Source organism: Oncorhynchus tshawytscha, unplaced genomic scaffold (genome assembly GCF_018296145.1).
Source record: "Oncorhynchus tshawytscha isolate Ot180627B unplaced genomic scaffold, Otsh_v2.0 Un_contig_3641_pilon_pilon, whole genome shotgun sequence".
In the NCBI taxonomy this organism is placed as follows: Eukaryota; Metazoa; Chordata; class Actinopteri; order Salmoniformes; family Salmonidae; genus Oncorhynchus; species Oncorhynchus tshawytscha.
This window is the reverse complement of record NW_024608465.1, coordinates 2,501-20,000: the sequence shown is the minus strand read 5'-3', so window position 1 is coordinate 20,000 and position 17,500 is coordinate 2,501. Positions and strand designations below refer to the sequence as shown.

At 48.4% G+C, this 17,500-nt stretch overlaps 1 protein-coding gene across 1 annotated transcript in view; it reads right to left on the bottom strand.

The window, feature by feature from the left end:
- Window positions 1–11,369, bottom strand: part of zgc:174164 (uncharacterized protein LOC570656 homolog) — a 46,331-nt gene extending 34,962 nt beyond the window's left edge. Inside the window, exons 1-5 of the mRNA XM_042313259.1 lie at window positions 11,213–11,369; window positions 5,961–6,070; window positions 5,780–5,856; window positions 4,524–4,602; window positions 827–903 (exon numbers count right to left, since the gene is read on the bottom strand). Coding sequence (XP_042169193.1) covers window positions 827–903; window positions 4,524–4,602; window positions 5,780–5,856; window positions 5,961–6,070; window positions 11,213–11,282 — 413 coding nt within the window. The 5' untranslated portion in view covers window positions 11,283–11,369. The remainder of the gene's footprint in view (window positions 1–826; window positions 904–4,523; window positions 4,603–5,779; window positions 5,857–5,960; window positions 6,071–11,212) is intronic.
- Between the last annotated feature and the right edge of the window lie 6,131 nt (window positions 11,370–17,500).

Genomic DNA, 17,500 nt, shown 5'->3' with positions numbered 1-17,500 from the left:
CAGTTAGTAGGTACACGGTCCTCTGTAGTTCAGTTAGTAGAACACGGTCCTCTGTAGTTCAGTTAGTAGAACACGGTCCTCTGTAGTTCAGTTAGTAGACACGGTCCTCTGTAGTTCAGTTAGTAGAACACGGTCCTCTGTAGTTCAGTTAGTAGAACACGGTCCTCTGTAGTTCAGTTAGTAGAACACGGTCCTCTGTAGTTCAGTTAGTAGAACACGGTCCTGTAGTTCAGTTAGTAGAACACGGTCCTCTGTAGTTCAGTTAGTAGAACACGGTCCTCTGTAGTTCAGTATAGTAGAACACGGTCCTCTGTAGTTCAGTTAGTAGAACACGGTCCTCTGTAGTTCAGTTAGTAGAACATACTCTGTAGTTTAGTTAGTATTATTATATATAAGTGAATGAGAGACAGACCTGAGGTCAGTAGGTACTGAGAGTTAGTATTATTATCCTATAGTAGTGAATGAGAGATAGACCTGAGGTCAGTAGGTACAGAGTTAGTATTATTATATATAAGTGAATGAGAGACAGACCTGAGGTCAGTAGGTACTGAGAGTTAGTATTATTATATATAAGTGAATGAGAGACAGACCTGAGGTCAGTAGGTACTGAGAGTTAGTATTATTATATATAAGTGAATGAGAGACAGACCTGAGGTCAGTAGGTACTGAGAGTTAGTATTATTATATATAAGTGAATGAGAGACAGACCTGAGGTCAGTAGGTACTGAGAGTTAGTATTATTATATATAAGTGAATGAGAGACAGACCTGAGGTCAGTAGGTACTGAGAGTTAGTATTATTATATATAAGTGAATGAGAGACAGACCTGAGGCCTGAGCAGGTGCTGAGGGCGACCAAAGATTCTTCATGATCCTCCACATCCCCATGGTAATAACAATGGACCTGCAAAACACACACACACACACACACACACACACACACCTATAAACAGGCATGTCATTTAAAAACACCATGTAGAGATATGCGGCCATAACGTATGCATGTAAAGTACCAGTCAGAAGGTTGGACACACCTTCTCATTCAAGGGTTTTTCTTTATTTTTGACTATTTTCTACATTGTAGAATAATAGTGAAGACATCAAAACTATGAAATAACACATATGGAATCATGTAGTAACAAAACAAATCAAAATATATTTCATATTCTTCAAAGTAGCCACTCTTTTCCTTGATGACAGCTTTGCACACTCTTGGCATTCTCTCAACCAGCTTTATGAGGTAGTCACCTGGAATGCATTTCAATTAACAGGTGTGCTTGGGCCAAGAAACACAAGCAATGGACATTAGACCGGTGGAAATCTGTCCTTTGGTCTGATGAGTCGAAATTGGAGATTTTTGGTTCCAATCGCTGTGTCTTTGTGAGACGCAGTGTAGGTGAACGGATGATCTCAGCATGTGTGTTTCACACGTGAAGCACGGAGGTGGTGGTGTGACGATGGTGCTTGGCTGGTGACACTGCTTGTGACTTATTAGAATTCAAGTAACACTTAACCAGCATGGCTGCCACAGCATTCTGCAGAAATACACCATCCCATCTGGTTTGCGCTTAGTGGGACTATCGTTTGTTTTTCAACAGGACAATGACCCAACACACCTCGAGGCTGTGTAAGGGCTATTTGAGCAAGAAGGAGAGTGATGGAGTGCTGCATCAGATGACCTGGCCTCCACAATCACCCGACCTCAACCCAATTGAGATGGTTTGGGATGAGTTAGACTGCAGAGTGAAGGAAAAGCAGCCAACAAGTGCTCAGCATATGTGGGAACTCCTTCAAGACTGTTGGAAAAGCATTCCAGGGGAAGCTGGTTGAGAGAATGCCAAGAGCGTACTAAGCTGTCATCAAGGCAAAGGGTGGCTACTTTGAAGGATATTAAATATATTTTTGTTTAACACATTTTTTGGTTACTACATGATTCCATATGTGTCATTTCATAGTTTTGACGTCTTCACTATTGTTCTACAATGTAGGATATAGTAAAAATAAAGAAAAACCCTTGAATGAGAAGGTGTGTCCAGCTTTTGACTGGTAGTATATGTATGTATGTATCCCCCCCCTTCGCATCCTGCCAGCCCACCCCACCCAGCTCGTCAGTCCCCTCCCACCCCACCCAGCTCGTCAGTCCCCCTCCCACCCCACCAGCTTGTCAGTCCCCCTCCCACCACACCCAGCTCTCAGTCCCCCCCACCCCACCCAGCTCGTCAGTCCCCCTCCCACCCCACCCAGCTCTCAGTCCCCCTCCCACCCCACCCAGCTCGTCAGTCCCCCTCCCACCCCACCCAGCTCTCAGTCCCCCTCCCACCCCACCCAGCTCGTCAGTCCCCCTCCCCACCCAGCTCGTCAGTCCCCCTCCCACCCCACCCAGCTCGTCAGTCCCCTCCCACCCACACCCAGCTCGTCAGTCCCCCTCCCACCACACCCAGCTCGTCAGTCCCCCTCCCTCCCACCCCACCCAGCTCGTCAGTCCCCCTCCCACCCCACCCAGCTCTCAGTCCCCCTCCCACCCCACCCAGCTCTCAGTCCCCCTCCCACCCCACCCAGCTCGTCAGTCCCCCTCCCACCCCACCCAGCTCATCAGTCCCCCCCCCTCCCACCCCACCCAGCTCATCAGTCCCCCTCCCCCCCACCCAGCTCTCAGTCCCCCCCTCCCACCCCACCCAGCTCATCAGTCCCCCTCCCACCCCACCCAGCTCGTCAGTCCCCCTCCCACCCCACCCAGCTCCCCCCCTCCCACCCCACCCAGCTCAGTCCCCCTCCCACCCCACCCAGCTCAGTCCCCCTCCCCCACCCCACCCAGCTCTCAGTCCCCCTCCCTCCCACCCCACCCAGCTCGTCAGTCCCCCTCCCACCCCACCCAGCTCTCAGTCCCCCTCCCACCCCACCCAGCTCATCAGTCCCCCTCCCACCCCACCCAGCTCGTCAGTCCCCCTCCCACCCCACCCAGCTCTCAGTCCCCCTCCCCACCCCACCCAGCTCGTCAGTCCCCCTCCCACCCCCCCACCCAGCTCTCAGTCCCCCTCCCACCCCACCCAGCTCTCAGTCCCCCTCCCTCCCACCCCACCCAGCTCGTCAGTCCCCCTCCCACCCCACCCAGCTCGTCAGTCCCCCTCCCACCCCACCCAGCTCGTCAGTCCCCCTCCCACCCCACCCAGCTCGTCAGTCCCCCTCCCACCCCACCCAGCTCCCAGTCCCCCTCCCACCCAGCTCGTCAGTCCCCCTCCCACCACACCCAGCTCTCAGTCCCCCTCCCACCCACCCAGCTCGTCAGTCCCCCTCCCACCCCACCCAGCTCGTCAGTCCCCCTCCCTCCCACCCCACCCAGCTCTCAGTCCCCCTCCCTCCCACCCCACCCAGCTCTCAGTCCCCCCCTCCCACCCCACCCAGCTCATCAGTCCCCCTCCCACCCCACCCAGCTCTCAGTCCCCCTCCCTCCCACCCCACCCAGCTCTCAGTCCCCCTCCCTCCCACCCCACCCAGCTCTCAGTCCCCCTCCCTCCCACCCCACCCAGCTCGTCAGTCCCCCTCCCACCCCACCCAGCTCTCAGTCCCCCTCCCCACCCCACCCAGCTCATCAGTCCCCCTCCCACCCCACCCAGCTCATCAGTCCCCCTCCCACCCCACCCAGCTCTCAGTCCCCCTCCCACCCCACCCAGCTCTCAGTCCCCCTCCCACCCCACCCAGCTCGTCAGTCCCCCTCCCACCCCACCCAGCTCCAGTCCCCCTCCCACCCCACCCAGCTCATCAGTCCCCCTCCCACCCCACCCAGCTCAGTCCCCCCCACCCACCCCACCCAGCTCTCAGTCCCCCTCCCTCCCACCCCACCCAGCTCTCAGTCCCCCTCCCTCCCACCCCACCCAGCTCGTCAGTCCCCCTCCCTCCCTCCCACCCCACCCAGCTCGTCAGTCCCCCTCCCACCCCACCCAGCTCTCAGTCCCCCTCCCACCCCACCCAGCTCGTCAGTCCCCCTCCCTCCCACCCCACCCAGCTCGTCAGTCCCCCTCCCTCCCACCCCACCCAGCTCTCAGTCCCCCTCCCACCCCACCCAGCTCGTCAGTCCCCCTCCCACCACACCCAGCTCTCAGTCCCCCTCCCACCCCACCCAGCTCGTCAGTCCCCCTCCCACCCCACCCAGCTCGTCAGTCCCCCTCCCACCCCACCCAGCCAGTCCCCCCCCCACCCAGCTCGTCAGTCCCCCTCCCACCCAGCTCGTCAGTCCCACCCCACCCAGCTCGTCAGTCCCCCTCCCACCCACCCAGCTCGTCAGTCCCCCTCCCACCCCACCCAGCTCGTCAGTCCCCCTCCCACCCCACCCAGCTCGTCAGTCCCCCTCCCACCCAGCCAGCTCAGTCCCCCTCCCACCCCACCCAGCTCGTCAGTCCCCCTCCCACCCCACCCAGCTCGTCAGTCCCCCTCCCATCCCACCCAGCTCGTCAGTCCACCTCCCACCCGAGTCTCCCCTTTACAATCCACACAATGTCATTCTGTAACGTAGACTCTGCCACTTACATCAGGTTTAGGATATGTAGGCGTCAGATTCCCAGTGGCATCATGGGAAAACTGAACAAAGCTTTTGGATAAAAACTCTCTGATGACAAAAGAAGAAATACACTGATCACTCCACAATAATAGAATTGTGTGACCTTAAGGTCATCACTAGTACGTAAGGTCATCACATTACTAGTACGTAAGGTCATCACTACTAGTACGTAAGGTCATCACTAGTACGTAAGGTCATCACTAGTACGTAAGGTCATCACTAGTACGTAAGGTCATCACTAGTACGTAAGGTCATCACTAGTACGTAAGGTCATCACCAGTACATCACCAGTACGTAGGTCATCACCAGTACGTAAGGTCATCACCAGTACGTAAGGTCATCACCAGTACGTAAGGTCATCACCAGTACGTAAGGTCATCACCAGTACGTAAGGTCATCACCAGTACGTAAGGTCATCACCAGTACGTAAGGTCATCACCATTGCATCACCAGTACGTAAGGTCATTGCAGTACGTAAGGTCATCACCAGTATCACCAGTACGTCATTCATCACCAGTACGTAAGGTCATCACCAGTACGTATCACCAGTAGGTATCACCAGTACGTAAGGTCATCACCAGTACGTAAGGTCATCACCAGTACGTAAGGTCATCACCAGTACGGTCATCCAGTACGTAAGGTCATCACCAGTACGTAAGGTCATCACCAGTACCAGTACGTAAGGTCATCACCAGTACGTAAGGTCATCACCAGTACGTAAGGTCATCACCAGTACGTAAGGTCATCACCAGTACGTAAGGTCATCACCAGTACGTAAGGTCATCACCAGTACGTAAGGTCATAAGGTCATCACCAGTACGTAAGGTCATCACCAGTACGTAAGGTCATCACCAGTACGTAAGGTCATCACCAGTACGTAAGGTCATCACCAGTACGTAAGGTCATCACCAGTACGTAAGGTCATCACATCACCAGTACGTAAGGTCATCACCAGTACGTAAGGTCAGTACGTAAGGTCACTAGTACGTAAGGTCATCACTAGGTCATTGCTAGTACGTAAGGTCATTGCTAGTACGTAAGGTCATTGCTAGTACGTAAGGTCATTGCTAGTACGTAAGGTCATTGCTAGTATGTAAGGTCACTAGTACGTAAGGTCATCACTAGTACGTAAGGTCATTGCTAGTACGTAAGGTCATTGCTAGTATGTAAGGTCACTACTACGTAAGGTCATCACTAGTACGTAATAGAAAATAAACTGACATACGTGTTCTTTTGTAGATGTAGGAAATGTTCCTTGTTGTCAATGATCAATGAATAAGAACGTTCCTCGGGTTCTTCAGTCTGAAATGAGTTCCAACACAACACAGTCACATGAAAATACACCCGTGGTCATTTACCATCATGTGTCTAACCACGAGTTGGGAGACCCGTAGAGGAAACCTTACCTTTCCCCAGTCAGGACGTCTGTCGGCATTTCTTGCCCATCTCCTGTGAACAAGCTGAGGCTTTACAACCGTGTAGCTGGAAAGTTTAGATGTTTGTCCATTAAAAATATCTGAAAAGGGTAGAAAGAACAGCCATGAACTAGTGGCCAACTCGTGTTCCAACGGCCAACTCGTGTTCCAACGGCCAACTCGTGTTCCAACGGCCAATGTCCTGAATGGCCAAGATGACACACAGCCAAAGTCTAACCGGCCAATCAAACAAAACAGCTAATTCATCAAGTAAAAAACAAATCAATCTACTGAAATGTGTCAATGATGACATACTGGCATGGTCCCAAGTTAAATAAATGAGTGGAAACCTGATGCATTGCTGAGTAGAGGTGACTCATGAGGTGCCGTCGACATTGAAGCCGACCTGAAAGGTGAATGGAGACGGACTGATCTACAAGTCACCTTGCATCATAAATACAGGGCCAAGTCTCCTTGGATTTCATCACATTTTGTGTTACAACGTGGCATTCAAATGGTTAATTGTCTTTTTTTTATATAAACAATCTACACAAAATACTCTGATGTCAAAGTTTATTTTGTAATTATTTTAAAAAGATTAATAGAAAATAAAGTCTTTGCATAAGACTTCCTTGAATCAATACATGTTAAAAAAACACCTTTGGCAGCGATTCCAGCTGTGACTTTCTGGGTAAGTCTCTAAGAGCGATTCCAGCTGTGTCTTTCTGGGTAAGTCTCTAAGAGCGATTCCAGCTGTGTCTTTCTGGGTAAGTCTCTAAGAGCGATTCCAGCTGTGTCTTTCTGGGTAAGTCTCTAAGAGCGATTCCAGCTGTGTCTTTCTGGGTAAGTCTCTAAGAGCGATTCCAGCTGTGTCTTTCTGGGTAAGTCTCTAAGAGTGATTCCAGCTGTGTCTTTCTGGGTAAGTCTCTAAGAGCGATTACAGCTGTGAGTCTTTCGGGGTAAGTCTCTAAGAGCGATTCTTTCAGCTGTGAGTCTTTCTGGGTAAGTCTCTAAGAGTGATTACAGCTGTGAGTCTTTCTGGGTAAGTCTCTGTGAGCGATTACAGCTGTGAGTCTTTCTGGGTAATTCTCTAAGAGTGATTCCAGCTGTGAGTCTTTCTGGGTAATTCTCTAGAGTGATTCCAGCTGTGAGTCTTTCTGGGTAAGTCTCTGGGTAATTCTCTCAGAGTGATTCAGCTGTGAGTCTTTCTGGGTAAGTCTCTAAGAGTGATTACAGCAGAGTCTTTCTGGGTAATTCTCTAAGAGCGATTACAGCTGTGAGTCTTTCTGGGTAAGTCTCTAAGAGTGATTACAGCAGAGTCTTTCTGGGTAAGTCTCTAAGAGCGATTACAGCTGTGAGTCTTTCTGGGTAAGTCTCTAAGAGCTGTACCACACCTGTATTGTGCAATATTAGCCATTATTCTTTAAGCTCTGTCAAGATGTTGGGAATCACAGCTAAACAGCAGTTTCAAAGTCTTGCCATAGATAGTCAAGTAGACTTAAGTCAAACCTGTTACCTGAGTGGCCAACATTCACTGACGTCATGGTAAGTAACTCCAGTGTAGATTTGGCCTTGTGTTTTAGATCGTCCTGCTGAAAGGTGAATTCCTCTACCAGTCTCTGGTGTAAAGCAAACTGAAGCAGGTTTTCCTCTAGGATTTTGCCTGTGCTTAGCGCAATCCCATTGATTTTTACTCTGAAAAACTCCCTAGTCCTTAACGATGTCAAGCATACCCATAACATGATGCAGCCTCCACCACCATACTTGAAAATAAGGAGGCAGTTCAGGTGTGAGCATGCTTACGTTTCACTGGCGCCTAGCCGAGCTATGCTAGCCGAACGAGTCTGCTCACATACTCCCTTAAAAGATATTCACTTGAAAAACATGAAAAAAAGCAGTAATTGTACTGTTTGTCCATTTTGAGACGCCATAGCCAGTATACACTTCCTAAATAGTCAGAATTCATCTAAAATTCATCTAAAAGGACTCAAGAAATCTGTCATTCATTTTGACTTTATTTCAAGGAGATTGTAGTCGCGCGATTATTGCCAAAACTAACACGAATGTCACAAAATGTTGTCATAATATAATAACAAACTGAACTGTTTCGGCTGGGAAGCATGTGGACGCCTTAACTTAGTGATGTGTTTGTCCACATTATTTTGGTGCATTTGGACAAAAAGTGTGTTCTTTAAAAAAAAAAAAAAAAATGTTTTAACAGTACTACTTGCTGCCCTGTTGCATACAAAATGTTTTGGAATATTTTGATCATGTATATTTTTTCAATGTCATTTAAGTCGTTATTGTTGAGTCACTAGAATGTTGATTCATCCTCAGTTCTCCATCACAGCCATGTTTTAAAATCACCAATGACCTCATGGTAACATCCAGGTTCATTCCTGTCCTGCAGCTCAGTTCAGAAGGACGACTGGATCTTTGATGTGTCTGTGTGGTTTAATACATCATCCACTGCATCATCATTAACTTGACCGAGCTAAAAGAGATATTCACTGTCTGATTTGTTATTGTGACCCATCGACCAATCACTGCCCTTCAATGTCTGATTTGTTATTGTGACCCATCGACCAATCACTGCCCTTCAATGTCTGATTTGTTATTGTGACCCATCTACCAATCACTGTCCTTCTTTATGAGGCTTTCCAAAACTCTTTGTAGTTGAATGTGTGATTGAAATTCAATAGTTGACTGAGGGACCTTACGGACGGATGTATGTACGTATGGGGGATAGAGGAAGTCATTTTTTAAAAACACGTCAACCTCTTATTTCACACAGAGTGAATCCATATAACTTGTGTGTGATTTCTTCATCCAAATTTGACTCCTAAACTAATTTAGGCCTAAACAATGGGGCTGAATACTTATGCAACCACAATATTTAAGGCATCTCATTTTTATTAATATATATATATATATATATTTTTTTTTTTTTTTTTTTTTTAAATATTTTTTGACAGAGTATTTTGAGAACATTGTTGTGCGTATGGAAAATGCACAAAAATTCCATACACACAAAAAATAAATCACTGTTTGTGAGCATTTCTTCTTTGCCAAGATAATTCATCCACCTGACAGGTGTGGCATATCAAGAAGCCGAATAAACAGGATGATCATTACACAGGTGCACCTTGTGCTGGGGACAATAAAAGGCCACAAAAATGTGCAGGTTTGTCACACAACACAATGCCACAGCCGTCTCAAGTTCTGAGGGAGTGTGCAATTGGCATGCTGACTGCAGGAATGTCCACCAGAGTTGTTGCCTGAGATTGTTATGTTAATTTCTCTACCAAAAAAATGCCTCCAACATCTTTTTAAAGAATTTTTCTATTACGTCCAACTGGCCTCCCAACTGCAGACCACGTGTTACCACACCAGCCCGGGACCGCCACCAGCCCAGGACCTCCACCAGCCCAGGACCTCCACCAGCCCGGGATCCCCACCAGCCCAGGACCTCCACCAGCCCAGGACCTCCACCAGCACATCTGGCTTCTTCACCTGTGGGATCGTCTGAGATCAGCCACCCGGACAGCTGATGAAACTGAGGAGTATTTCTGTCTGTAATAAAGCCCTTTTGTGGGGAGGGGGTGGGGGGACACTATGATTGGCTGGGCTTGGCTCCCCTGAGGGTGGGCCTAAGCCCTCCTAGGCCCACCCATGGCCGAGCCCCTGCCCAGTCATGTGAACTCCATAGATTAGGGCTTGATACATATATATCAGTTGACTGATTTCCTTTTATGAACTGTAACAAAGTAAAATCATTGAAATTGTGGCATATAGTTTTGTTTAGGCTGCTATTTAAATAAACTTCTGTGAGGGGGAAATAATTGCCACATTATCTACCACCAACAACACCATTCTACAGCTGCCCAGTGGGAAGCACCCCAGGTTCAGTTTTCTCCTGGCAGATATCGGCTAGGTGAAGCGACCGTCTGTGCTCTCATACTCCCTAAAGACCGGGGCTTGAAAAACTAGAAGAAAAAAAAAACGCAGCAATATTACTGTTGTTTGCCTCTCGTGAGCCACCGTAGCAACAACATAGCCAGAAACATTTCCTAAAAAAAAGTATATATTAATCTTCTACATTCATTATGGACCCTCTGCAACTGAACACAGACATTTTAAAAGTGTCCTGTTTCCATGAATTGAGGAAGTAGATAACACTTCTCTGTGCCAAACAGTATCTAACCTGTAACTCCCAGTAACAGATACCAAAAATATTTGTTTAAATGAAATCAAATGTATTTATATAGCCCTTCTTACATCAGCTGATATCTCAAAGTGCTGTACAGAAACCCAGCCTAAAACCCCAAACAGGAAGCAATGCAAGCAATGGCAGGTGCCAGGAACCAGGCTATGAGGGTGGCTAGTCCTCTTCTGGCTGTGCCAGGTGGAGATTAGAAACCAAGAGAGGAACCAGGCTATGAGGGGTGGCCAGTCCTCTTCTGGCTGTGCCAGGTGGAGATTAGAAACCTAGAGAGGAACCAGGCTATGAGGGGTGGCCAGTCCTCTTCTGGCTGTGCCAGGTGGAGATTAGAAACCTAGAGAGGAACCAGGCTATGAGGGGTGGCCAGTCCTCTTCTGGCTGTGCCAGGTGGAGATTAGAAACCCAGATAGGAACCAGGCTCTGAGGGTTGGCCAGTCCTCTTCACATTATCTGATGTAACAATCTGTAGCTAGTTCTCTTGGCTTCCAGAACACAAAAACTAAAGTAAACTTCCCACTTTCTATTTGTTAACCTTAAATAAAAATAGCAAAACTAAAGAAAATATAAAAAAATGTTAGTCTCTAAACAAGGGAAATGACATTTTTCAAAATATATATATTTTTGTGGTGTGCCACATTCCATGTTGTATTTGTTGAGCCGACGTTTCATATTCGGTTCCACGCATCACAAAGTGATTTAGGATCAGCTCTTACCATCACAGCCCAAACCTTCAGGCACATCAGAAACAATAAGACCGAGCCTGGATCAGAATTTATAACAAGCGCTCACAAAGGTAATTATTTTGTGCGGAAGCACAACGTTTCGCGGAGAGTTGTGAAATAGCCTCTATTAGTGATTAATAAGTAGAGTTAAACGGTATGATAGACAAAGTAGCCTTGTTATCAGGTAGGCTACATTTCACAATCAAATTAGCGAGGCTTTGTAATCGCAACAGGTACCAAGCGTAACGAAGAAGGTTATCACCTAGGCAATAAAAAATACATCTCAATCTCTCACCCACCTTTATTGTTCTCGGTTCCAACGATGCAACAAATTAGAAACACTAAAGACACTAGACTTTTCGCCACCATGATCCTTGCTACAGCATTTGTCCATTGACGACAGCTGTGGAGGCGGACAGGGCAGGTGAGAAGGCTGGGGGGGTGCGCCGGTGAGCCAAAGGGGGCGTGCCTAAAGTTTACTCTTCTTCTGTGGGGTTTATCGGCGTTTGGAATCCAACGTTATGGTGCATTACCGCCACCTACTGTACAGGAGTGTCGGCCAGAGAGGACCGAAACTAAATTCTACCTGTCAGCCCCGGTTATCTTAAATGTTTTTACGAAACGTTGCAAACTATATCTACTGATATTCACTTTTTTTTATTTTATCTCATCCCAGCTAACATAAAAAACATTCCCACAACTTTCGAGAACGTTCCCTTCAGAGGAACTCCTTAGGTCGTTACCAGTTTCACAGGAACGTTCCCGTGATGTGCGAGGAACGTTTCCTGGAGGCCATTCCCTTCATTTCTAATAGATCTAACCCAGAACGTGTTTACCATGTTCTCTGAACATAAGACATTCATGTTCTTAACAAGTTTCATGGGAACCTAGCAAGCCCATTCATGTGTCCAGTTTTCTCCGAATAAGGAGAATATCCCACCAAACATTTTTTATAAAAAAATAAAAAGCAATCACCTTTATTTAACCAGGAAAAGCCCATTGAGAACCAGAGTCTCTTTTACAAGGGAGACCTGGTCAAGAAGGCAGCAACAATCACTACGTTACAGAATTAAAACAGACAACAACGTGATCCAGCCTAAATAAAGCATTAACACTCCTCTGTAATAGAGTCTCCCATCAATATTTTAAATTCATTCAGAGGCACTAACACATCTAGATGAAGCATGGATTGTAGACTATTCCAGAGGAGGCTACATGATAAACAGAGTCCAGTCTCTGTTAGACAGAGGAGGCTGCATGATAAACAGAGTCCAGTCTCTGTCAGACAGAGGAGGCTGCATGATAAACAGAGTCCAGTCTCTGTCAGACAGAGGAGGCTGCATGATAAACAGAGTCCAGTCTCTGTCAGACAGAGGAGGCTACATGATAAACAGAGTCCAGTCTCTGTTAGACAGAGGAGGCTGCATGATAAACAGAGGAGACTGTATGATAAACAGAGTCCAGTCTCTGTAGACAGAGGAGGCTGCATGATAAACAGAGTCCAGTCTCTGTAAGACAGAGGAGGCTGTATGATAAACAGAGGAGGCTGCATGATAAACAGAGTCCAGTCTCTGTCAGGAGGTTGCATGATGAACAGAGGAGACTGCATGATAAACAGAGTCCAGTCTCTGTCAGACAGAGGAGGCTACATGATAAACAGAGTCCAGTCTCTGTCAGACAGAGGAGGCTGCATGATAAACAGAGTCCAGTCTCTGTCAGACAGAGGAGGCTACATGATAAACAGAGTCCAGTCTCTGTCAGACAGAGGAGGCTGCATGATAAACAGAGTCCAACAGAGCTGTATGATAAACAGAGTCCAGTCTCTGTCAGACAGAGGAGGCTGCATGATAAACAGAGTCCAGTCTCTGTCAGACAGAGGAGGCTGCATGATAAACAGAGGCCAGTCTCTGTCAGACAGAGGAGGCTGTATGATAAACAGAGTCCAGTCTCTGTCAGACAGAGGAGGCTACATGATAAACAGAGTCCAGTCTCTGTCAGACAGAGGAGGCTGTATGATAAACAGAGTCCAGTCTCTGTCAGACAGAGGAGGCTGCATGATAAACAGAGTCCAGTCTCTGTTAGGCAGAGGAGGCTGTATGATAAACAGAGTCCAGTCTCTGTAAGATGGAGGAGGCTGTATGATAAACAGAGTCCAGTCTCTGTTAGGCAGAGGAGGCTGTATGATAAACAGAGTCCAGTCTCTGTCAGACAGAGGAGGCTGAATGATAAACAGAGGAGGCTGTATGATAAACAGAGTCCAGTCTCTGTCAGACAGAGGAGGCTGCATGCATATACAGTACAACAAGTCACCATAATTAATTACAGAGAGAAAAGTGGCCTGAACAAGCTTCAACTTGTCATCCAATCAGATATCTCGGTATTTGTAGGATGACACTTTTTCAATGGATGAGCCACCAGATGTGACCATGCTAACATTCTCTAGCAGAGTTCTAGCTCTGGTAAAGGTCATGAATTTAGTTTTTTGTACATTCAAGACCAGATTTTCAAGACCAGTTTGAGTCCATAAAGGGAGGCCTGCAGTGACTGAATAACAATGTGGAGCTCTTCAACAGCCTGAACCAGAGGAGGAGTATAGAAGTGGGGGGCTTTCTCCCTGAGGAACATAGAAGTGGGGGGTTTTCTCCCTGAGGAACATAGAAGTGGGGGCTTTCTCCCTGAGGAACATAGAAGTGGGGGCTTTCTCCCTGAGGAACATAGAAGTGGGGGCTTTCTCCCTGAGGAACATAGAAGTGGGGGCTTTCTCCCTGAGGAACATAGAAGTGGGGGCTTTCTCCCTGAGGAACATAGAAGTGGGGGCTTTCTCCCTGAGGAACATAGAAGTGGGGGCTTTCTCTGGGAGGAACATAGAAGTGGGGGCTTTCTCCCTGAGGAACATAGAAGTGGGGGCTTTCTCCTGAGGAACATAGAAGTGGGGGCTTTCTCCCTGAGGAACATAGAAGTGGGGGCTTTCTCCTGAGGAACATAGAAGTGGGGGCTTTCTCCTGAGGAACATAGAAGTGGGGGCTTTCTCCCTGAGGAACATAGAAGTGGGGGCTTTCTCCCTGAGGAACATAGAAGTGGGGGCTTTCTCCCTGAGGAACATAGAAGTGGGGGCTTTCTCCCTGAGGAACATAGAAGTGGGGGGCTTTCTCCCTGAGGAACATAGAAGTGGGGGCTTTCTCCTGAGGAACATAGAAGTGGGGGCTTTCTCCCTGAGGAACATAGAAGTGGGGGCTTTCTCCCTGAGGAACATAGAAGTGGGGGGCTTTCTCCCTGAGGAACATAGAAGTGGGGGGATTTCTCCTGAGGAACATAGAAGTGGGGGGGGCTTTCTCCCTGAGGAACATAGAAGTGGGGGCTTTCTCCCTGAGGAACATAGAAGTGGGGGCTTTCTCCCTGAGGAACATAGAAGTGGGGGGCTTTCTCCCTGAGGAACATAGAAGTGGGGGGCTTTCTCCCTGAGGAACATAGAAGTGGGGGGCTTTCTCCCTGAGGAACATAGAAGTGGGGGCTTTCTCCCTGAGGAACATAGAAGTGGGGGGCTTTCTCCTGAGGAACATAGAAGTGGGGGCTTTCTCCTGAGGAACATAGAAGTGGGGGGCTTTCTCCTGAGGAACATAGAAGTGGGGGCTTTCTCCCTGAGGAACATAGAAGTGGGGGGCTTTCTCCCTGAGGAACATAGAAGTGGGGGGCTTTCTCCCTGAGGAACATAGAAGTGGGGGGCTTTCTCCTGAGGAACATAGAAGTGGGGGCTTTCTCCCTGAGGAACATAGAAGTGGGTGGGGCTTTCTCCCTGAGGAACATAGAAGTGGGGGGCTTTCTCCCTGAGGAACATAGAAGTGGGGGGCTTTCTCCCTGAGGAACATAGAAGTGGGGGCTTTCTCCCTGAGGAACATAGAAGTGGGGGGCTTTCTCCTGAGGAACATAGAAGTGGGGGCTTTCTCCCTGAGGAACATAGAAGTGAGGGGCTTTCTCCCTGAGGAACATAGAAGTGGGGGCTTTCTCCCTGAGGAACATAGAAGTGGGGGCTTTCTCTCCGAGGAACATAGAAGTGAGGGGCTTTCTCGCTGAGGAACATAGAAGTGAGGGGGCTTTCTCGCTGAGGAACATAGAAGTGAGGGGCTTTCTCCATGAGGAACATAGAAGTGGGGGGCTTTCTCCCTTAGGAACATAGAAGTGGGGGGGCTTTCTCCTGAGGAACATAGAAGTGGGGGGCTTTCTCCCTGAGGAACATAGAAGTGGGGGCTTTCTCCCTGAGGAACATAGAAGTGGGGGCTTTCTCCCTGAGGAACATAGAAGTGAGGGGGCTTTCTCTCAGAGGAACATAGAAGTGGGGGGCTTTCTCCCTGAGGAACATAGAAGTGGGGGGCTTTCTCTCAGAGGAACATAGAAGTGGGGGGGGCTTTCTCCCGAGGAACATAGAAGTGAGGGGCTTTCTCCCTGAGGAACATAGAAGTGAGGGGCTTTCTCCCTGAGGAACATAGAAGTGGGGGCTTTCTCCCTGAGGAACATAGAAGTGGGGGCTTTCTCCCTGAGGAACATAGAAGTGGGGGCTTTCTCCCTGAGGAACATAGAAGTGGGGGCTTTCTCCCTGAGGAACATAGAAGTGGGGGCTTTCTCCCTGAGGAACATAGAAGTGGGGGCTTTCTCCCTGAGGAACATAGAAGTGGGGGCTTTCTCCCTGAGGAACATAGAAGTGGGGGGCTTTCTCCTGAGGAACATAGAAGTGGGGGCTTTCTCCCTGAGGAACATAGAAGTGGGGGGCTTTCTCCCTGAGGAACATAGAAGTGGGGGCTTTCTCCCTGAGGAACATAGAAGTGGGGGCTTTCTCCCTGAGGAACATAGAAGTGGGGGCTTTCTCCTGAGGAACATAGAAGTGGGGGATTTCTCCCTGAGGAACATAGAAGTGGGGGCTTTCTCCTGAGGAACATAGAAGTGGGGGCTTTCTCCCTGAGGAACATAGAAGTGGGGGCTTTCTCCCTGAGGAACATAGAAGTGGGGGGCTTTCTCCCTGAGGAACATAGAAGTGGGGGCTTTCTCCCTGAGGAACATAGAAGTGGGGGCTTTCTCCCTGAGGAACATAGAAGTGGGGGCTTTCTCCCTGAGGAACATAGAAATGGGGGCTTTCCCCTGAGGAACATAGAAGTTGGGGGCTTTCTCCCTGAGGAACATAGAAGTGGGGGGCTTTCTCCCTGAGGAACATAGAAGTGGGGGGCTTTCTCCCTGAGGAACATAGAAGTGGGGGCTTTCTCCCTGAGGAACATAGAAGTGGGGGCTTTCTCCCTGAGGAACATAGAAGTGGGGGTTTCTCCCTGAGGAACATAGAAGTGAGGGGCTTTCTCCTGAGGAACATAGAAGTGGGGGGCTTTCTCTCCGAGGAACATAGAAGTGAGGGGGCTTTCTCGCTGAGGAACATAGAAGTGAGGGGGCTTTCTCGCTGAGGAACATAGAAGTGAGGGGCTTTCTCCATGAGGAACATAGAAGTGGGGGCTTTCTCCCTGAGGAACATAGAAGTGGGGGCTTTCTCCCTGAGGAACATAGAAGTGGGGGCTTTCTCCCTGAGGAACATAGAAGTGGGGGCTTTCTCCCTGAGGAACATAGAAGTGGGGGCTTTCTCCTGAGGAACATAGAAGTGAGGGGCTTTCTCTCAGAGGAACATAGAAGTGGGGGGCTTTCTCCCTGAGGAACATAGAAGTGGGGGGCTTTCTCCCTGAGGAACATAGAAGTGGGGGCTTTCTCTCAGAGGAACATAGAAGTGGGGGCTTTCTCCCCGGGAACATAGAAGTGAGGGGCTTTCTCCCTGAGGAACATAGAAGTGGGGGCTTTCTCCCTGAGGAACATAGAAGTGAGGGGGCTTTCTCTCTGAGGAACATAGAAGTGAGGGGGCTTTCTCTCAGAGGAACATAGAAGTGGGGGGGCTTTCTCTCCGAGGAAACCTACTGGAGAAATACTAAAATAGCACCTTTTCCATAACCTGTAAGAAGGACTGGGGGTCTGACCAGATAGAAAAGAGCAGAGCTCTGAACTCTCACCTGTTGGGAACACAATGTGTGATCTATACTTGGCATGAAGCTTTCTCACTTATGGGTGGCACAAATTGGGATAAGGGGGAGGGGAATGGGCAGGGTATATGCAAATTAAATACTGTAGTATTTACTATACTTAAAAAAGTGTCGTGTTTTTGCGCACTGTGGTGTTTTTGCGGACATTACTGTAGTATTTCCTATAGTATTCTACAGTATACTACAACATCCTATAGTACGTACTACACATGATCGAGGGGTACTACAGTGTGTAGTATAGTATTCTACAGTGTGTAGTATAGTATTCTACAGTGTGTAGTTTAGTATTCTACAGTGTGTAGTATAGTATTCTACAGTGTGTAGTGTAGTATTCTACAGTGTGTAGTATAGTATTCTACAGTGTGTAGTATAGTATTCTACAGTGTGTAGTGTAGTATTCTACAGTGTGTAGTATAGTATTCTACAGTGTGTAGTATAGTATTCTACAGTGTGTAGTATAGTATTCTACAGTGTGTAGTGTAGTATTCTACAGTGTGTAGTATAGTATTCTACAGTGTGTAGTGT